At 37.8% G+C, this 23,124-nt stretch overlaps 1 protein-coding gene across 1 annotated transcript in view; it reads left to right on the forward strand.

Moving 5' to 3' along the window:
* BCAP29 (B cell receptor associated protein 29) overlaps positions 1 to 15,070 on the forward strand; it is a 38,364-nt gene extending 23,294 nt beyond the window's left edge. Inside the window, exons 7-8 of the mRNA XM_037511569.2 lie at positions 10,218 to 10,318; positions 14,990 to 15,070. Coding sequence (XP_037367466.1) covers positions 10,218 to 10,318; positions 14,990 to 15,025 — 137 coding nt within the window. The 3' untranslated portion in view covers positions 15,026 to 15,070. The remainder of the gene's footprint in view (positions 1 to 10,217; positions 10,319 to 14,989) is intronic.
* The last annotated feature ends 8,054 nt before the right edge of the window (positions 15,071 to 23,124 follow it).

Consider the following 23,124-nt stretch of genomic DNA (forward strand, 5'->3'; position numbering starts at 1 on the left):
AGAAATGGCCTTCTCTTCCTCTTGCAAAGCAAGCATGTCCCAGTTTACTCTCTCTACCATTAGTTCAGTTTCTTCACTTTGCCACCAGAACAGCTTTTCAACATCACAGATCCAATCATGCCTCTTCACTAGTTCTCACTTTTTATTGGTTCCTGTCACCTTTACAGCTTTGATTCTTGTTTTTTAATACATATTAAATTTTTATTTTTTTTAATTTATTGATTTATTTATACAAGCACTGGGTACAGTCAGAAGTGCGGGAGGGTGAGAGAATTCACCATAGCCAGAGCGGAGAGCAGAACAGTCAGACTGATGATACACTGCTGAGGGGAGCAGCAGGCAGCAGGAGAGGTCTGTGCGTCATGTGGGACCCTCGCCCGGCGGCCTCAGGGATTGAACCGGCGTTGCAGAGGCTGCAGGCAGCTTCGCAACCCAGTGCTCAACCGCTGCGCCACCCGGGAGGCCCCATATTAAATTTTTAAACAGGAGAAGATTTTATGTAAAAGAAAATTTCAATTATTTTTTGCTTATCTAAACAAAAATTTGTTAAGTTTTATCAAAAATTTTATGTTTTATCTAAAAAAATATTTGATAAGTTCTTAGATAGTACTTCCAGCCTAGTGAATTTTATTTAGTCCTGTATACATGGTGTTTTGTTCCCATTGTATTTTTTAAAAAATAAATCTTAAATCTTTTATGTTAGAACAGTTTAGATTTATTGAAAAATTGGCAAGATAATACAGAAAATTTCCATATACCCCATACTCGTTTTCCCGTTATTAATGTTTTCCCATTTTAATGTCATTTATTTAATACAACTAATCAACCAATATTAATACATTATTATTGACTAAAGATCATACTTTATTTTAATCTTCACCTAATGTCTTTTTCTGTTCCAATATCTTTCAGGAAACCACATTACATATACTGGTCTTATCTCCTTAGATTCCTCTTGCCTGTAATTTCTCAGACTTTTCCTATTTTTCGATTACCTTGACAGTTTTGGGAAATACTGGTTGAGATTTTGTAGACTATTTCTTCATTAGAATTAATTTTTTTCTCATGATTAAATCGAGGTTAGTGGGTAAAGGAAAATCCCAGAGGGGAAGTGCCATTTTCATCATATTGTATCAAAAGTACATTCTAATAACATGATTTACCACTATTTATGTTGACTTTACTTGCCTAGTAGGTGGTGTTGGTCACGTCTCTCTCATGTATAGTTATTCTCCCTATGTCTTCTTTATAAGGCAATCACTATTCACTTAAGAAATGGTGAGTTATGCTCCACCTCTTTGAGGATATTGTGTCTACATAAATTGTTTGGAACCCTTCAGCACAGCTTTATCCATTCTCCCCATTTATTTATTAATAATCAGTACGAACTCATTTATTTACACTTTGGGTTATCACCTAATGCTGTTTTGTTCTGATGTTCAGGTTGTTCCAGCTTTGGCCATGGGGATTCTTTGCAGTTAACTCCTGTGTCCCTTTGACATTATCTGCATCGTTGTGGGAGTTTTGTTTGCATTATTGAGTACTTCCTTATTTTCTGATACATTTACAATGCTCTAGGTTTATCCTGCCCTGTTCCTAGAATGAGTATTTAAGTTTTGTGGGTTTTTTAAACTGAATTGGAGTCTATAATATTATATTTGTTTGGTATTTGTCTTTAATACTGGTGTAACCTGATGTATTTGTAACATGATTATATTTTTATCAGACTATCTCAAGAAAGGTCTGTTGTCTTTGTCACTCTGTAGCTATCCTGAATATATTTTTTAAAAGATTTATTTATGCATACAACAGCTGGGGTATAGGCCAGAGATGTGGGGGCTGAGAGGATTCACCAGAGACAGAGTGGGGAACAGAACAGGTAGACTGACCAAAATACACTGCTGAGGGGAGCAGCGGGCAAGACAAGAGAGGTTTGCCTCACCATGTGGGTTGCTTCTTGGCCAGCCGGGGATGGAACTCATGCTGCAGAGGCTGCAGATTGCTTCATAGTGCAGTGCTTAACCCCTTGCGCCACCAAGGAGGCCCTATCCTGAGTATTTTTTCTTAGAGATATAATTTTTTTATTTTTTTTATTAGAGATAGAATTGTTTTCAGGTGCAATTAAGATTCCCATAGGGTGACTTAATGACACCTCATTGTTTACCTGAAATTTATCATGTATTCAGGAAATGAAGTGGTTCCATATAAGTGAATTTTTCAGATGCTTAAAGCTCATACTTTTTTAAAAAAAAGATTTTATTTTTTATGTAGAAGAACTGGGGTACAGACCAGAGATGGCGAGGGTGAAAGGAGTCAGAGTGGGGAGTAGAGCAGGTAGCGTGAGCAGGTACAGTTTAATCCTACTATTTCCTTCCTACAAGAGCATCTTTGAAGCACCTACCTTGTGCTGCTAGGCACTGTGCTAGCTGCTCTAAATTGAGAGAGAAGACACGGCTATTTCTTGAGTATCCCAGATTCTAGTGGAGACTTGTATTTCAGGATGATAAGTGCTATAATAACGTTAAGCTTAAGATGCAATAGAAATCCAGAGTAGAAATCAAGGACAATTTCCTAACATTTTTGCAAATGACTGTTGGCCAGCTGAAATGGAGAGAATGAGTAAGGTAGAGGAGACAGGCAGATACATTAACAAAACTAGCAGCATGTATCTGAAAGAATATCGTACTTTTTGAAGTAATACAAATTGCTCAGTGTGCATAAAAAAGAAAGATGGAGACAGTGGTAAGTGTGAACAGTAGACCCAGGATCCATCATGAAAGGTCTCATGCCATGTTTCTGTTAACATTTTGTTAGCAAATTTAGAGGGTTTCTAGGCAGATGAGCAATTACAACTATATTGTGAACGATGACTTCGGTAGCCAGGAAACTAGGTGAGAATCTATTTAAAGAATCAAAGCTAAAGATGAGAACAGTAATGACAGAGATGGAGTAGAATGGAGCGATTATAAAGGAAGTAGTGTTCATGATGAATAAAATAGTGGCCTTACCTGCACGTACCTAACATCATGTGTGCACAAAAATAACTACAATCAAAACCACAATATATGTTCCTTATTGAACAGTATCTTGGAAGCTTTACTGTGATTAATGTCCCAGCAATTAGTCACTAGTAAAGGAATTGTACATGTGAGGATTAAGTACTGAATACCTTCAGTATCACATTCTCAGGTTCTCAAACTGTAGAGATACCAACACAAAGGGTATGGAAAATTTCAAATTAAAAGTGTGTTCCACTATACAATCCTTGTAATACTATTGTATAACAACAATGTTAGCTATCATGCCAAGGCAAGAAGAAATCTTTCTCTTCCATCTCCTGGCAGAGTTTAAATGGCAGTGTCTGTTATCTTGCATAGAAATAATAATGACACATCTACAAGGGGCTTTAGGCTCACCAACAGCTGTGGAGCTATGTGCACATAGTGCCAGCAAAGTAAGTTTGGTACTTAGAAAGAGCACAAATGTCTTTTACCTCTTCACATGTCATTTTATACAAAATTTATACAGTATTCGGGCTTACTATGTATCACTATAGCATTAAGAGGGATTATTGTCTATGTTAATAAATGATGCATGTGCCTCAAAAAATTCCTAGCGACTAGGACATAAACTAGTTCTAGTTGAATCTGGCCAGTGTTCTCAAGAACTATCTCAGCATTTCCTTAAAGCCACTGGCAAATGAACCACTGCAGCTCATTTTTGCAGATGAGAAAATTGAAATAGTGACTTAGATGTATCACCTCAAGCCTTTTTTGTCTTATAATGTCTTCCCTATATATACTGTTTCCAAAATAATGTGGTTCAAAAAAAAACAAGCACATTCAAATGTGAGATACAAGTTTATGTAATCTCTTAGTCACGAAGGCACTTCCAGAAGGAGGTAGAAAGTCTCCAAAACACAATTATTATCATTTTTATAAAGCAAGAGATAGAGAAAGGGCTGGGAAACAGGCCAAAAGGCTCTCAGACAATAATATCCTTTCCTAATTAGAGTGAATTCAATAACTCAGTAATCATTAGGTTTATTAATATCCTCTGAAATACAAACAAAATAAGAAACAGTTCATACCTTGGCTTGGTAGGTGCCAGAAAAACAGCATTTGCCTGCAGTTGTTTTTCTTAATACCAGTAGTTATCAGAATAAACTTCAGAATAGTCTGTATAAGTGGTTTTTTACTTCTCTTTATAGATTCATAGGACCACCTCACATAATCTTCCCCTGATTCACTCTTTAAAAAAATAGTATCATTTGCTAAGGAACTAAAGAGTTAGTGTCTAAGATTATTGAATGTTCTAGGTAACTTATTCTCAGAAATGTAAATCATTTTTAACATTAATTAAGACCCAAATCCTGTTCAGTAACAAGGTCCTGGCCAACATTCTTAAAACCGCTATTATAGGCAATTCAGACACTGTTAGGTTATGGAATTTTCTTTGTTTTTCATATACCAGAAATACAGAATCTTAAATATTTTTAATTAGGTCAGGACCATATTTCATATTGTCAAGTATCCTCTAGGAAATATCTTGGAGAACTCAAATTGAAAACTATTTTTTTGTTGTGTCTATGGTCCTGGTGAAATCTAACTACCACCAAAAATCTTTCTTCCGTACATAATCCATACCTTTACCAAGTGACATCACATTGAATATGTCAAATTCATATTTTGATATATGGACATATAGACATATAGAAGTAACACTGAGGAAATTATAGAGCTCTGCTGGCCAGTGTTGCTAGCCACTAGCTATGTACATGGCTGTTTAAATTGAATTTCGTTAAATTTAAATTTTTCTTGATTTTACCAGTAAAGTTTAATTGTATGAGCAAAGTGTCAGTATTTGCAGTTCACCCCCACCTAGGGTGCTTATAATTAAAATACCACAAATACTCTGGAAGAGTCATGAAAATTTGATGACAGATTGATTTCAGGTTTGTTTTGAAGTCAATGGTATGGCTTTTTTTTTTTTTTTAAAGATTTATTTATTTTTATTTTATACAAGCATTGGGTACAATCAGAAGCGAAGGAGGGTGAGAGAATTCACCAGAGTCAGAGCGGAGAGTAGAGCAGGCAGACTGACGAAGTACACTGCGGAGGGGAGCAGCGGGTGGCAGGAGAGGTCTGCGCGCCATGCGGGACCCGCCTGTGGTGGCCGGGGAGCAGCCGGGGATCGAACCGGCACTGCAGAGGCTGCGGGTAGCTTCGCAACCCAGCGCTCAACCGCTGTGCCACCGGGGAGGCCCTGGTATGGCTTTTGTCTGGAGAGTCTGCTAGAATAAGACATGTCTTTTTTTAAGCTGTTCTTTTTTTTTTAAGTTTTTAAATTTTTTTTTATTGAGGTGACATTGGCTTACAATACTTTATGATTTAGGGGTTTGGGTTCACACCTCCTCAGATGTATTTACCACACCACACCCACCACCACAGTACCCATAATCCCCCACCATAGCCCATTTGGGCCCTTCCCTACATTACTCCCCCAACCTCCACCTCTCGTAGCTTCAATTCTACAGTCAGATTTCTAGGATTTCTTTTGATTTTGTTTTGTCTGTATACATTATCCTGTCATCTGCAAGTAGTGATAGTTTTACTTTTTTCCCAATTTAGATTCCTTCAATATCTTCCTCTTGCTTAATTGCTCTAGCTAGGACTTCAATACTACATTGAATAGTTGTGGTAAAAGTGGACATCCTTCTCTTGTACTTCATCTTAGAGGAAAAGCTTGCAGTCTTTCACCATTGAGTATGATACTGTTAACTGTAGATTTGTCATATGTGGCCTTCATTATGTTCAGGTACACTTTTTTAAGTTTTATCATAAATGGATATTGAATCTTATGAAATGCTTTTGATAAGATCATGTGATTTTTTTTTCTTTAGTTAATGTAGCAAATTGAATTGATTGATTTGCATATGTTCATTAACCTTGCATCCCTGGGATAAAACCCACCTGATTGTGATGTATGATCCTTAAAAGTAAGTGAAATATAAAATTCAGTTTCTCAGTTACACAGATGACATTTTAAGTCATAAGTAGTTACTGACTACAATATTGGACAACACAGATGTAGAACATGTATTAGACAACACAGATTTAGTACAACAGAGAAAGTTTAACTCGACATCTCCTAGAAAGTATGTACAAAGAGCACTTTTGTTGATAGTATCATATATTTATATAAAAAAATGCCCATATGATGACTTCTCAGGAAGAAAGGCAACCAGGTTGTTTACAAGTGGAACCTATAATTTCATTCTATTGTGCCAGAAAACGTAACTTTTATTTTTTTTTTTTTTTAAATATTAAATTTTATTTTTATATTCCCCCATACAATTGCAAACGCCCCATTCTGACCCCAATCCTTCCCCTCCCGCCCCCCACCCCCCAAAAAGTGTCTCTGGTTCATAGCTTTTTGTTGATTTTGATTTTCACTTTCTTATATTCATTTTCCTGGTCCCTTATTTAAGTTTTCTAGATTCCTGCTATGAGTGAGACCATCCGGTATTTTTCTTTTTCTTTTTGGCTTATTTCGCTGAGCATGATCCCTTCCAGCGCCATCCATGTTGCTGCAAATTGCATGTGTTTATCTTTTTTGAATGCTGAGTAATATTCCATGGTATATATGTACCACATCTTCTTGATCCAGTCATCTATTTTTGGGCATTTGGGTTGTTTCCAAAGCTTAGCTATTGTAAACAGTGCTGCTATAAACATAGGAGTGCAGGTGCTCTTTGGAATTGATGTTTCTGTGTCCTTTGGGTAAATACCTAGGAGTGGAATTGCTGGATCATATGGAAGCTCTATGTTTAGTAGGTCCAGAAATCTCCACACAGCTCTCCATAGTGGTTGGACCAGTTTGCACTCCCACCAACAGTGCACAAGAGTTCCTTTTTCTCCACATCCTCGCCAACATTTGTTGTTGCTAGTTTTTTTAATATGTGCCATTCTCACTGGTGTGAGATGGTATCTCATGGTAGTTTTGATTTGCATTTCCCTGATTACAAGTGATGTTGAACATTTTTTCATATGTCTGTTGGCCATTTGCATTTCCTCTTCAGAGAAGTTTCTTTTTAGCTCTTTTGCCCATTTTTTGACTGGATTATTTTCTTTGTTGTTGCTGAGTCTCATCAGCTCTTTGCAGATTTTTGTGATCAGTCCTTTATCATTAGTGTTGGGTGCAAAAATGTTCTCCCAGTTGGTGGGGTTTCTCTTTGTTTTTGTTATTGTCTCTTTTGCTGTGCAGAAGCTCTTTAATTTGATGTAGTCCCAGCTGTTTATCTTTCTCTTCACTATCACTGCTTTGGGTGATGTGTCTGTAAAGATGTCTTTGATGTGCAAATCCCGTAGTGTTTCGCCTATATTTCCTTCTATGTATTTTATGGTTTCAGGTCTTATGTCTAGTTCTTTAATCCATTTTGAGTTGATTTTTGTGTATGGTGTGAGGTAGTGGTCAAGCTTCATTCTTTTGCATGTAGCGACCCAGTTTTCCCAGCACCATTTATTGAACAAACTTTCTTTGCTCCATTGCATAGTCTTTGCTCCTTTGTCAAAGATTAGTTGACCATAAATCTGTGGGTTTATTTCTGGATTTTCTATTCGATTCCATTGGTCTGTATGTCTGTTCTTGTTCCAATACCATGCAGTTTTGATGATTATGGCTTTGTAGTATAGTTTGAAGTCTGGGAGTGTGATGCCTCCATTTCCTTCTTTTTTTTTCAGTAGAGCTTTGGCTATTTGGGGTTTTTGGTGATTCCATATGAATTTCATCAATAATTGTTCTATTTCTTTGAAGAATGCCATTGAGATTTTGATTGGAATAGCATTGAATCTGTATATTGCTTTTGGTAGGATGGCCATTTTAATAATGTTTATTCTTCCAATCCATGAGCAGGGGATGTCTTTCCATTTCTTTGTGTCTTCTTCTATTTCTTTTAACAGTGTTTTATAGTAGAAAACGTAACTTTTAAATTAATAAATCCCACTTTCTTTCCTGAAACTCCTATCCCAAAAGATTTACAATTACAGGGGCCTCCCGGTGGCGCAACAGGCTGAGCGCAGCGCTGTGAGGCTGTCTGCAGCCTCCAAGGTGCCTGTTCGTTTCCTGCCAAGCTGGGGAGAGGGGAGATTCCCTGCATGGCGCGACAGACCTCTCCTGTCTTGCCGACTGCTCCCCTCAGCAGTGTATTTTGGTTCTTCTGCCTGCTCTGCTCCCTGCTCTGTTTCTTGTGGATTCTCCCACCTCTGGCCTGTACCCCAGTGCTTGTATAAATAAATAAATCTTAAAAAAAAAAAGAAGACATTAATAAAAAAAGATTACAACTGAAGAACTTCTAAAGGGTACATATGCAGAATGTGTTTAGAGCTAGTTCAAGATTCACAGAATTTCTCCAGCTCATCTTGTGCTACTCTTCCCCTCTACATATGTGCTCATTATTGTCTTTGCACTATGGTACTTAAATGTTTATCATGTATTTTCTTTTTAAAATTTCCATCTGATCTACTAACTTAGACTGTATCTCCTAATATCTATAGATCAATAAATTGCTATTTTTGTGTATCCTGAGATTAAGCCTTAAGTGCCACTTATATACCCTCACAACCTCATATTTTTCAACTTTGTATAAGAAAGAAAATAATAGTTTTTGTTCTTAAAGGAGTGCTTTAGTGGGCCTCCTCTGTGGCTCAGCGGGTTGAACATAGCGCTGTGAGGCTGTCTGCAGCCTCTGCAGCGCGGATTTGATTTCCGGCCAGCCAGGGAGATTCCCACATGGCCTAGCAGACTTCTGTCGCGCCCTCTGCTCCCCTCAGCAGTGCTTTCAATCTGTCTGCCGGTTCTGCTCCCCACTCTGTCTCTGTTGAATCCTCTCACCCTCTCTCACCTCTGGCCTATACCCCAGCTATTGTATAAATAAATAAATAAAGGAATGCTTTAGTGAGAATGATCTTTTTTTTTTTTCCTTCTGCAGTTCTTTCAAAAGCAGACCCGTCTTATAAATTCTGTTCTATGCTGCCTGAGTCCACACTGAGCCAGGGGGAATGTTCAGGACCATCCTGTAATGTTTTGTGCCAGAGAGTAAAATACTCAACAAAATGATGGCGACGTAGTGATAGCAGCTAGACTAAAGGGGGTTCCCACTGGCCAAATCTGGGGAAACTTGAGCATCAAAATAAATGATGTAATGAATTGTAAATCATTGAAAAAATGGGCACCTTTGAATTCATACTGATGATGGATAGATGGATAGGCAGACAGATCGAATGATGGATAGATAATAATAGAGAAGAAAGGAAGGCCCTTTATAGTAGAGTGCTGACTGATCAATGTGGATATAACAGTGAAGTGGGAATATCACCTTTTTTCACCCAACATTGTAAAGTCTATTTGAGCAAGAAGATCGATGGTTGCTAAATGGAAGGGAAAAGTTTTGACAAGGAGCAGGATATTTATATAGTCTTAATTGTCTTCCCACGTATTGCTTCTTAGTTACAAGGAGGAAAATAGCTATGAAGTAGAAAAATCAGTGAAAGGCAGATGGGCCTCTGGATGTGATACCTTAAGTGACATTCAAAATCACTTATGTCAGTGGCATACATAATCAGAATTTAATCATGAAGATACATCAGATAAAACTGAACTGGAAAACATTCTATTTTTAACAAAAAGTCTGTATTCTTACAAATGTCAATATCATGAAAGATGGGGGAGAGGTAAGCATGAGCAAGGCTGAGGGACAATTCCAGATTAAAGGAAACTAAAGAGACATGACAACTAAATGCGAAGTTGTGATCTGGGCCTAGATCTTGGATTATAAGTAAAAAGGGTGATAAAAAAGACATAATTGTGAAAATTGCCAAGAGTGGAAGGTAGATACTGATGTTAAATTTCCTATTTGGTGAATATATTATTATTATGTTAAATAATACCTATGTTCTTAGGGGGGAAAAAAACAGTTAAAGACTGAAGGGGTTTGATGTCAAACTTTTTCTTAAATGGTTCAAGAAAATAACTGGTGTTGGGGGGGGTGCGGGAGGGAGAGAGAGAGAGAATATAACAACAAATATACCACGACAGTAACAGTTGGTGAATTTGAGTTAAAGCTACACAGGAGTTACCTGTTAAGTCTTGCAACTTTTCTACAAATTTGACATTATTTTCAAAGTAAAACTTTTAAAATTTGATCTGATGTTTTCTAGCTCTTTCTAAGGCTCAAAATGACGTGATGACAATCAGGATGCAATCAGAGAGACTTTCAAAAGAATATGACCGACTCCTAAAAGAACACTCGAAACTTCAGGTGGGTAACATCCACTTTATGGGCCTAAATTTTTTAAAATAGCAGTTACCTAACTCAACTATTAGGGTGATTTATCCTTCCCAAATCAGGAAGATGTACTTAAACCCCGGCTTTGTTAAGTGATTAACAAAAGCAGATCTTTACCTGGGTGGTGAAAGATTAGAACATTGCATGAAAATATAAGATAATTATAACAAAGAATTACTGACATGCTAACATACAGTATGCTAGTTATGTTGACATTTTCGGAGAAATAATTGAGTGACAAAAATTGCAGCATTGAAAAACAGACTGGTTCTGGAAAAACTTAGTATAATCATTTGAAATGTTTGCCATATTCATGTCAAAATAAAAATAAAAATTGAAGTCCCCCATCATACTACCCTTATTCTACTGTCTCAAACATCTTACTACAAAGCCTTTGGCATTCAAATATATGATTTACCTTCAAATTTTATTTGAAGTATAGAAACAACATATTTAACTTGTTGGTAAAGCCACAAAGTCAGGGTTCCTCAGTTTTCTTTTACTTCCCTTCCAGTCCAGCAAGAATAAGTTCCCAAATTCATCAATGTTGGGCTTGTCTTTCTCTGCCCTTTTGGGCTGCCAACCCCTGAGCTGAGTTCATTTCCCAGCCACATTGTGACCAAATGTGGGAAGACAGGGGAGAAACCATTCCAGAGGTAGCCCTGTCCCTCCCAAGATGGAGGGTCTATGTGCTTCTGCCTTCAGGTTAGTCTTGTCCTTTGGATTTGGCAGACTTTCGATCAGGGTTTTTGGTTGTTCCTGTTTTAGCAATTACCGCTGTACAGTTATTTGACTATTTGAGCCCTAGTCCCAAGGCTCATTTCTTTGCAACTTAGTGATCGTTGTATATCCTGGGTCTGGCACTGTGCCTGACATGAGACACGCAAGCAGGCGTTACACTCTGTAGTCAACAGAGCTGGAGTAACCATAACTCTTATGGTCTTGTGCAGGTTATGTCTTCCCTCTAGGACTTACTTTCTTCTCTGTACAATGGAAATAATAATACCTTAAACACTGGTTGTTGGGAGAGCTAAAAGTTTTGCCAAATAATTACTTATTCTGAATCAGCCACTTTGGCCTTGATTTAGAGTCAATTAGGAAGCGATCTAAAATGCTTTGTAATCTTGTATTCCAATTAAGTTGCATGTTTGATTTAACTAACCTAATTTGACAAAAGCAAGAAGAAGGGCACCCCAGAAAAAGTAGATGCCCTATGTGTTCCAGTTCCAAGATAGTGAGAGGTCAGTTCACATGGACTGGAGTAAATACTTGTTCAACAATATCCCTAAAATAAGGATCCTGAAATTGCAAATTTCATCATGGCATAATGAGAATTACTCCCTGGCGTCCTTCAAAATTTACTATGTAATTGAAAAAACACTTCAGAAGCCTCTTACCTAAAAATAGAACTTTTTTCCCTCCTACTCATGAAGTCAGGATATACTCAATAAGGATGAGTATCTACACTAGTGAACTTTGCCAGGATTTCAGCGATGTTTAAATCCCTGAATGGAGCAAGGGAAATATTCCGCAATTTGTTCTAGCCAGTGGCCACTACTGAATGCCATTGCTGTAGCAGTTAGTGATTCATTTGATCACTGAAGTGAGATTCCCTCAACCCACTTCCTCTCCTGCCAAAAAACCTTCAGCTTGGAGTATATGAATTCTTGTCAGGAGATGTAAATGACTTTTATGAGTAATTCTGTCCTAAAAAAGCAGTAGTAATACCTGTTTCTTTGACAAATAATCCACAAATTATCCACAAGTATGCCAAGCACAATGCTGAGAGTTGAGCCTTGTTCACTAGAGTACTTAGACCTTTGTCTAATTCTGCTTATATCTAGGCTTTTGAAGTATTTAATAGATAACAATTACTGAGCATATGCTATAAACCAAGCATTTGGCTAATGGCTTCATATTTGTTATTGTATTTGCTCTTCTCTACAGTAAACTAATTTTAAATTAGCCTATCAATTAGAATATTTTAAAATCCTATTTGTAGATGAGGAAAATAAGACCCAGAGATGTTATTTTAATATACCCAAAAATCACTGAACTAGAAAGTGGTAACTTTCAAAGTGAGGAAATCCTTTTCCCATGCCTCCATCATTAACTGCTATGCTCTTTGACCTGTGGCAATGTACTGTGTATTCTGGAGCTAGTCTCTTCCCACTCTTCTTTTCTCCCTATCTCAGGGAGATAAGTTGCAGGGCAGGCTTCCTTGCTCTCCGGCTCCTGGGCAGGCTCAGCCAATGGGAGACAAAAAGAAGAATAGAGACAGGAGAAGGGGAAAGTCAAGGATTTCTCCTATTCTCTCTGCTTTATGTGACATCTGCAGAGCAGCCCTCTCTCTTTCTATGGGAAACCTCCATTGGGCCCAGCTCCTGGGATCCATATTATTATTTCTTCCCTTGTCCCTCCTGCTTAAGGAATGGTGTTGGTTTTCTGTTTTTGCTGATCCCCAAGGTTCCTTACCACCATGTTTGATGTGCTCACTCATCACCTAAAAAACCAATTCCCTATAATAAATAGCTGTTCAAAGGAAAAAAACAATCAACTCTATAGCTTATCTGTTTTCTGAACCTTGAGTGAATTGTTTGACATCCATGCACCTTGGCTCCTTCATTACTTAAGTGAGGATTATAACTCCTTATGAGCATTAAACCAGATCCTGTTCAAGAAAGCACTTTAATTTTGAAACAAGAAAAGTGCCACATCACCGTTAGATACTAGTAGTTATTTCTAACTGAACACATGATTTTCCCCGTCCAGCTATCTACCACCCATTGTGTTGTATGAGATTTAGTTGTCATTAATTGAGACCCATTTTTTAAGAAGTAATTCTCACTTTGATATCACCTTCTGAGCCCTATGTGAAAAGCAAAAGATGCTTTAGACTAACCTAACTGTAAAAAGCTGAATCACATTCTCCATAAATTTTAATTCTTTTGTCAAAACAAGCCTGAGCAGTGAATCATATTCTCAAGTTCTTTGGGAAATTTAGCTTTTTCATAGGTGACTTATTATAAATACAATAATAGAATAGAGGACGACTAAAATATTAATTTACCATAAGTAAATCTCACTTTGCATATTTTAAATGGGTTTGGATTTCCCCATCTGGTCCCCTCCCTGTTATATGCACTAAATAAATATTAGAAAATAGTCCCTTTAATTTTTTTTTCCTTTCCTGTTTGCTCTGACTCTCTTTTAGAAGAAATGAAACACAAATAACTAAGGGCCCATCCCCACATGCCAACTTTTACTTTTTGTTTTTGGGAATCACCCTTCTTCACTTAGGGCATTTGTCCGGAATAACAGTTTCAGTAAAGCTGTGATTTTTATCTGAAGTGGTGAGAAATTTATAAACATGGAAAGTGGTACCTTACCATTCAGAATGTCTCTTCTAGTCCTGTCTTTTGATTTGGTTGCTTAAAGTTAGTTACTAAAGTTGCTTTAAAAGCATTAAGGCTCGGTCTGAACAAGCACCTAATGAATGGCCGGTTTGCAAGCAGTAACGCTACGGTTCCATTTTAGGGGTTTTTTCCTCAGTGTAGACTTTTACTTCCTTATTGCAAATGATCTCTTGAGGTTAACTTCAATTCCATTTTCCTATAGTTTTAAATGATGTATTGGGTTGTCAGAAAAGTTATGACGTGTTTTTTATATGTTTGTATTGCAAAAATGCGTCATGACTTTTCCAACAACCCAATATTATAGTCCTCAATGTAATATAGTCAGCAAAGAGTAAAATTTGAGAAACTAGTTCTATTGGTATCTGAAGGACAAAAAAAAAAAAAAGGCCACACCATCTGGATGGTGTATTCTTTCCTTGCCAAAAAGTTTTAATTGGGTTTACAAAAGGAGAAATTTAGAAATTTTTTGACCTGGTATTAACTTGTAAAACAAAAGCAAAATAGATTGAAGCAGTGGGGAAAATGAACTTACTAAAAATGTTATTTTTTTTCCCTGCTACACTTTTTTTTTTTTCAAGTAAAGCCCACAAATTTTGTTTTTTTTTTAAGTATTTATTTTTGTTTATGCATATTTTTGTTTATGGGGTATATTATGCATATTTTTATGGGGTATATTTTATGGGTATATATTATATATATTATATATTATATATTATAATATGTAATATATGTAATATATGTAATATATGTAATATATAATATAATATTATATTATATATATTATATATTATATATATTTTATGGGTATATTATGCATATTTTTGTTTATGGGGTATAGGCCAGAGGTGCAGCGGTTGAGAGGATTTACCAGAGACAGAGTGGGGAGCAGAAGAGGCCAACTGACTAAAATACACTGTTGAGGGGAACAGTGAGCGAAACAGGAGAGGTCTGCCTCGCCATGTGGGTCAGCTCCCTGGCTGGGGATTAAACTCATGTCGCAGCAGCTGCAGATAGTTTGATAGTGCTGACTTTAACCCCTGTGCTACCAGGGAGGCCCAAATTTTGTATCTTTTTACATTTAGATTTTCTTAATCCATATTTTCACATTTGATTATTTTCATAATAACTATACAGAGAAAAGAGAATGTTTTATAAAAGTCCTTGTCATGCCTGTAAATCTGTTTGTTCCTCTTCATTTTAACTGCCTGCATCATATGTTTCCTTATAGGATCATTCAGGAAAAGGTAGTAAGAAAGACCTGTGAAGCTTATGAGAGAAGATTGTGATACAACGTGTCAAGATGATAAATATGTTATCATGTTAGCCTGTAGAAAATTTAAAATTCAGTTCAGAAAAATGCACTATGACCAGCTGATAATTTTTTAATGCCACACATAGGCTGTATCATGATGTTTCAGATATATCATAAAGTTTGTATTACAGCTCTTAAGTATAAGCATGTTAAACACATATTTACATAGTGATAGTAAAACATGTATAGGGTGGCTATTTACAAATAAAAGGAAAAATTTATTAGCCAGTTACATCCAAAAGTAGATTTTTATTTTTTTAATTGCATGGAACCATTTTTGATTTAAAAGCTTTGATGAGTTTCTAGTGATAATAATAATATTCTATTTAGTCATATTATGATACACTAATGAAGTATTTGAAAATAGTATTTAGTTTTAGCAAATTTTTCCACATTGAATGTGGATAAATGATCAGAATTAGCCACTATATTTATAAGGAAGGGTCAGAAAAAACAAAGCAGTGACCCTAATTTTGTTTTAAACCTGATGATGCTGTGGTTTTACTCTCATAAGACAGCTATATTGATAATTATATTTTTGTTACTGTCCTTCTACACCTGTTCGACTGTTTTTGTTGACATTTATGTTAATACATAGTTGGTAAGCATTCTGCCTTTTCAAGTTTATCTGATAAAGGAGTTTACATACATTTCCATAACTGCCATAGCACTGAATTGAAATGTATTTTACAACAATGTGGCGTTCTTAACTTGTACAGTTAATATATAACATATCAAAAAAAGCAGTGTTTCTCATTCTGTGAGTTAGTAATTATACAGATATTACCTCAAATATGCTTACACTGGTGTCACAATTTCTCTTGAGATGTTTCTATATTCTGAAAGCTAAATATTAAATACTATTTTTCCATTCAAATAGTCATTCAGAGTTTCCTTTAGAAGATGAGAAGTATTGTAATAGTAATAGGATTTAGGTTGTTCCAGTGTTTTTTGACATGAAAATCATCTTTCTTGTTTCATAAAGACTTAAATATAAAAGAAAATGGGAAATAATTACCAGAGTTTTTATTTTCCTGATCTTTGATTCTCTGTTGTTTATTCACCTTTTACCACTGACTTCATGCATACTTAAACTTTTTCATTGAAAAGTGGATGAAATGAGCAAATACATAAGAATGTTATTTCAGAAAAAATCAGGAGTTACTGCTAGAAAACAGACATGTAGAAGACATTTAACAGGAGTAAGAAATGGGAGTTAGACCATATGGGCTGACAACACCATAAATAACAAGAAAGGGGAGTGCTGAGAGGGAGCGAGCTGAACAAATGACAGCTCAAATTATCAACTGAGAAATATCAAAGTGAGAGCTACATGGGTAAATATATAGATACTGAACATTTGTGATGCTGGCCTACTGTGCAGAAATCAAATCTGACAACAGGATAACATACGGAAAAGTAGAAAATGCATAGTTTCAGAATTGGTGGAAACTAAACCTAATGCCAGCTTCACCACTGATTTAAGCCATATGATTCTCCCCCTCCCCTTGAACAAACTATTCAAACTTGGCTCGACTGCCATTTCCTTATTTCCAAAATGGGAATAAAAAGTCCAGGTCAGGATTAATATGTAAATTAAGATAACAGTGATTATCAAAGTTGTTCAGACTGTGCAGCAGTGAGTGCTCTGTGAAAAAACACCAGGATTTGAAAGATTTCCAGAAAGCACTGTAAATTGTGCATGTAAGTGATCTAAGACATCAGACCCCTCAGTTTTACAGATCTGCTACAGAGACCTCTGAAGTTGAGCAATTTTCCTAACACAACATAGAGAGTGAGATTCAGAGACAGAATCTGAGACTAGACTTTAGGTATCCTCGTATGCCAGATAAATAGCAGTTTGGTATAGTGGTAAAGTACACAGACTCTGGAGCCTAATTCTGATGCAAACCTGGCTAATACATGGCAATATTTTTGTTTAGCAACTTACAGCTAATCTATGTATAGGGACTAGAGTATTAGCTGGAGTACTAGAACTGGTTATTTTGTTTATCTAATCATACTGTTTATTATGTTCACATTGTCAGTAATAACTTCTTTATATCTTAGGCTGTATTGTAAGAGTAAAACGCGAGTATTATTCTTTCCCTTTTCCATTAGTTACATAGGATTTTGTCAGACTCTTTCTACTTGCAAATCAGCTTTGGTTACAGACTCCAGGAAGTAGCACTTAAGTTGTAGTTAAGCACTCTGGAACTTGTCATGAGTCATCTTCATGGCGCCACCTTGTGCATCAGTTCTGGTAACTAAATTACTCTGAATGAAATGAAGAGTCTGCTTTCAATGATACTGTCCTGATGCTGTGACCTGCCCAGCAGTCTAAATGCCCATACCTGTAATTCCTCTGCTTTCCTGCAGTGACATTCTTCTTTCCTCCCTGGGCCTCCCAGCCAGTCATTGGGATACACCTGCATCTTTTTCTTGCTTTACCTCTGTGGGTCATTCCGCTTCTTCACCACCATTCTGTTGTCCCCATCCTTGTCACCACCTTCCCATCTATGTCCCACCACAGCTAAGGTGTGGAATACACCTTGCATTCAAGTGCCAACAATATAATGTTCAAATATAGCAGCCATTTTAAGCATTAGTGTTATAATAATCTAGAATGACTTATCCAAAGTCCATGATTTTAAAATAAAAGTGACTATTACCTTATGTGAAAAAGCTGAGATGAAGATAAAGATCTTGAAATGAAGAGATTATCCTAGATTATATGGGTGGGTCCTAAATGCTGTCATGTATCCTTGTAAGAGGCAAAGGAACATCTTCGGCAGCAGAAGAACAGAAGGTAAAGTGACCAAGGGGCAACAATCAGTGCAGCAGCCACCAGAGCTGGAAGAAGCAAGGAGCAGGTTGTCCCCTAGAGACTCAAAAGGGAGCATGACATTCCAGACTCTAGTTAAAATGATTTTGGACTGCTGGCCTCCAGAACAATGAATCAATAAATTAGCTGTTTTAAACCAAGTTTGTGATAATTTGTCACAGCATCTACAGGAAACCAATGCAGAACATGCAGGGCAAATCTAATGTATTGGGCTGGACTGAAATTCCAAAATGTGTGGAAAAGGTATCGTTTAATAGCACTTGGTCTTCTTAGCCATTTGGGTAAATAAAAGCCTCCACCATCTCCTGCCTTTTTTTTAAATGCAAAGAACTGGGGTGTAGGCCAGAGGTGCAGGGGTTGAGAAGATTCATCAGAGGCATTGTGGGGAGCAGAACAGGCGGGTCTACTGAAATACACTGCTGAGGGGAGCAGTGGGTGAGACAGGAGAGGTCTGATGGCCATATATGGGTCAGCTCCCTGGCCAGGATTGCACTTAAGCTGCAGTGGTGGGTGATAGCACTGAGACAACCACTACATCACCAGGGGGGGGCCCTGAACTCCTGTCTTGGTTTTTTTTCTCCTCCAATTTTATTCTCTGCATTCCTACTGCCACTGCAAAACCAAACTATAATTATTTCTCACATGGACTATTGTGACAACTTTGTGCTGATATCCCTGCATTCTCTTATTCCTCTCCTAAGTACATACGTTCATAAATCATGTCATTCCTTGCTTAGCTGTCCAATTATTCCCCATTGACCTGACTAAAATCAAATTCCCAAGACCTCCCACCTGCTTTCCAGACTCATCTCAGTTTATTCTTAGAATGAGTCAAGTTCTTTCCCCCTTCACGGCTTTTATAGATTCAGTATATCCAATATCCCAACCCCTGTCTTAAGCTAGTTTATTATATATCATAGTATTTTACCACTCTCTGAAATCATCTATGCTTTGGTTTTGTCTCCTGCTCTGTGACTATCTGTTACTGTACACAGTAGGTGAGTGGTTTACATCAGGGAGTAGGGGCATTTAACAATGTCTACCAATGTTTTTGGTTGCCATTGCTAGGGGTATGCTACTGCTGGGTAGAATCCAGGGGTTCTGTTAAAGCCATCCTATAACCATGAAGAATCCCCACAACAAAATGCCAGTATTGGCCCAAAATGTCTGCATTGCTGAAGTTGAGCTATCTGCAGCAGATGTTTGTGATAGAAGGTACCAGTCCCCCAACAGCCATTCTCAATTTGATCTGTGGTAACAGTTAGCCCTGTGTTTCTACACCCAGCTGCCCAACATAAAGATAATAGTTTCCAGTCCCTTTGTAGGTACAGATATGACACTCCTGAATTGCTATTCAGTCCATAGTTGAGTAAGTGTAATTCATTGTCTCTCTGCATGGTCTAGACATGAATAGAAAGCCAAAAAGCCACAGATAGAAATGCCCAGCCAAATAGGATTGACACAAAGTGTGACCACTAAGGCTCAAAAACATGCCACAAGTCTAAGGCACCTTCTGGCAGGAATCGGAGGAAGGGGCAGAAGAAGCCAGGCAAGTCTGAGTCTAAAGAAGCAAAATTAAAGTAGAAATCAAGATAAAGGCTGTCATTATCAGCCTCGCCACTTGTCTCTCACCCACATCTCTTTCAATCGACTCTACGTATCTTAACGTCATGTGTCTTTTCCATATCCCCCAAACCCTGGTGCACATTCAAAGTCGAGGAGCACATTGATTCTTCACAAGTGCCCCTGCTCTGTGTGTCCTCCTGTGTTTCCTAGAGTCCTCTCTAGCTACCCCTTGCTGCTCAGCTCCACCCTTCATTAGGTGAGGCAGGAAGCATGGAACCTCCCCTTTTTATAAATGGAAATTACCTCTGGAACTCTCACAATATCTCTGCACTTCCCACTGTAAGGTTCTTCTTGAGAAGTAGACACTTGGCCTCTTCTTCCTTGTTTTTGATTGTGACTAGTGCCACAAAGAATAAACACAAGAGCTTTCAGACCATCGTGTGTCTTCACATAGCACAGAAACGTTTTAGATGTAATTGTTACAAAATTAGAAAAACAAGTTTCTTAAAAGTGTCTTGTTCTGGATAATTGCCCCTTTCTTAAGTTTGAGCAAATAATTCATTTGAAGTTTGGACTTTGCCACACCCTCCAAGCCAGGAGCCTCCCAGGTTAATCAGGTTTCTTTAGAGACTGCATTGTTACTTCAGAAATCTTTTCCCCTGAAGCATCACCTATGGTAAAGAATTTCATTTTCATTCTTTCAAGGTCTGCCAATTTCTGGAAACACAAATGACTTCTAGACCGCCACTTCTCAGCCAAGTACTTCCTGAAGTAAAATTTCACAAGGCTTTTAAATGTTTTTTTTCTACTGAAGCAAAATGGATTGGTAGAATACATAGAAATTATGGGGAAAATTACAGTTAACTTTGGCTAATGTTATATTTTATATACAAATATTTATAAAAGCAAAATCATACTGTTGGAGAGTACAGGACAGGGGTTAGGAGGAACAGAGAAAGGCTGTGGAGAGGATGTAGGAGAAGCAAACTCAGGAGAAGTGAAACTTTAGGGAGGAATCAGCGTGTTCAATGCAAGAAAGGGGCACGCTGGAAAAACAGATGTCCTAGATTGGAAGGAAAAAAAAGGGGAGAAGATATTGAGGGAACCTGGAACTTCCCCCTTTTCCTGGGGCCCACCCTGTTACAACAGGATGATGGAAGAGGAAAGGAAAAGAAGCAGGTGATAGCACACTATGACAGTTCAGACAGGGGTTAAGCAGGGAATACAGAGTAAAAGGAATCAAGAAGCAAGGGGAGAGGAAAGGAGACAAGTGGTAATACAGATGAAAAACAGGGGGGCCCAGAGGCTCCACTCTATCTGAAAAAGCCCCATTAGAATGACCCCCAGGTAGCACTCACTGTGAGGGACCATTTGATTGACTTTTTGGTGCACACTGGAGCAACATAATCTGTCTTAAATTCTAAATAGACTAGGATGAACACAAAGACTGTACCAGTCACAGAGGTTATGGGGAGGCCACAAAAGAAAGCTTTCTTACAACCTGAAATGCTAACTGGGCAATAGACAGCTCCAACACAGCTTCCTATACATGGAGGAGTGTCCAGTCCCTCTCTTCAGTCATGACCACTTAAGTTAACTTGATGCACAGAAGTTAATTTAAGTTAACTCAAGTTATTCTTACCCCAAGATCAGAGGCTGCACCTATAGTGACCACCAGAACATGCTCTGCGGTTCCAGATACTACTCAAAATACTCCACCAAAAGGGGAGAAATCTTGAAAAAGAGAAAGTAATGTGGTGTGGGTTGATGGCACCCCAGGACGTGCAAAAACTGCAAAGCCTCTATGGATTGAGGTGGAGGAGGGGAGCAGAGTCCCGAGAAGACAGCAATATCCTGTCTTGATATTCTTGCCTTCAACATCCTTGAAAGAGGAGGCCTAGAGGGGAATCGAGCCAGTATTGAAAAAGTTCCTTCAATTGGGACTCATTCAGCACAGCCACTTCCCATGCAACACTCCAATTTTGCCAGTAAGCCTCATACAAATGAATACAGCTTCATTCAGGACTTGAAAGCAATTAATGAAATTGTCAAAGACATACATCTGACTGGGCCAAATCCCTACACCTATTAGCTGCCACACCTAGGGATTATAGCTGGTCCTCAGCACCGGACCTGAACCATGCCTTTTCCTGTATCTCAATAGATGCCTGGATCAGCTGCTTTTTGCCTTTGAATGGAAGAACCTTAAGTCCAAAAGCACTCTCCAATTCTGCTGGACTCTCCAATTCACAGGGGTTTAAGAACTCCCAACTATTTTAGGGGAGATGCTAGCCTAGGATTTCTTTGGCATGGAGGTGGGGATGAAGTCTATAAAACATTAGAGGGTGGAGTTCATTCGGGGCATACTGTTCCTCCAACAATACCATATGCACTATTTTGTAACCCACTTTTATTCCCTCCTCCCCATCAATAAATATTCCACAATAGGATTCTCCAAAGGAGAACCTACCTCCAGTAGGTCACATAGATATCACCTCAAGGGTCGGGTTTTTTTCAAACTGCTGTTCTCAGACTCATATGCCCAGTCCACCGCGATCACCATTGAGAATTAGGGACCTTGGCAAGCAGACAATGAGGGGACCGTGCCATAACCACCCAGCATGGGGTGGCAGAGAAAGGGGTTAAGACCACTGTCCTCTGTATTTAACTTGCCCTCTGTTGTTGGACATTTCATGAAAATCTCTATCAGCCAAAAATGCTCTAGAAGCATCATGAGTTACATTCATAGACTCCCTAGTATCAAATATTATTTCCTTTATTTATTTTCCACTTTAAGTATGTTTTTCAACTTTAAAGTGAAGACAAGACTCTACTTCATGGACCTGCTGACAGAATTCAATAAAGCAATGCACACAGGGAACTTTTTATGGCGATAAGATACTTTGAACATTTTTTAAAAACCAGTACCCAATGGCAAACTGACCCCATTAAAAGTAACAATAGTAATTGAAAAGGAGACTTTATAAATACATTTTAAAAGTTGACCCCCTGGTTTTATGTAACAAAATTGTACTGTGTTTCCCTTCAGATCCTATCAACAGATTTAATGTTGTGCAAGGACCTGGTGGGTCTGGGTTGTTTTATTAACCACCTGAACCTGAACTACAATTCTTTTTTTTTATTTCCCAATGATTAAAATGTGTGTGTGTGTGTATGCATGTGCGTGAAAGATATTTTAAACTCCGCAAAAAAAAAAAAAAAAAAGGCAAGAGCAGTGACAGGTCATGGGTGTCATCATCAGGGGCTTTCCTAGAAAAGGCCTGGCTCCAGCTCACCCCACAGAATACCTTCCCCACTCATTCAGAAGCCCAACTTTTAAATATGACAAGGTAATCAAGCATGTGGTAATCTAAGAAAAGCCTTTACTATGGAAAAAAATAGAAATCAAAGTGAATTTAAAAAGTCGTGATAATAGTGTACAGGAAGAAGAACATGTTAAAAATAACAACTATACTCAATAATATCCTCGGAGAAACCATGGCTTCTTATTTCAATATACCTGTGAAATCAGAACAAGAAACTATAAAAAATTTGGTCAGAAAATTTAAAAAAGCCCTTAGCTAAAATAGAAGGAGGGCCCACCAAATCCCCAACACAATGCCTGGAGACAGACCCACAC

This window comes from Talpa occidentalis, unplaced genomic scaffold (assembly GCF_014898055.3).
Source record: "Talpa occidentalis isolate TD23 unplaced genomic scaffold, MPIMG_talOcc4v2.1, whole genome shotgun sequence".
NCBI lineage: Eukaryota > Metazoa > Chordata > Mammalia > Eulipotyphla > Talpidae > Talpa > Talpa occidentalis.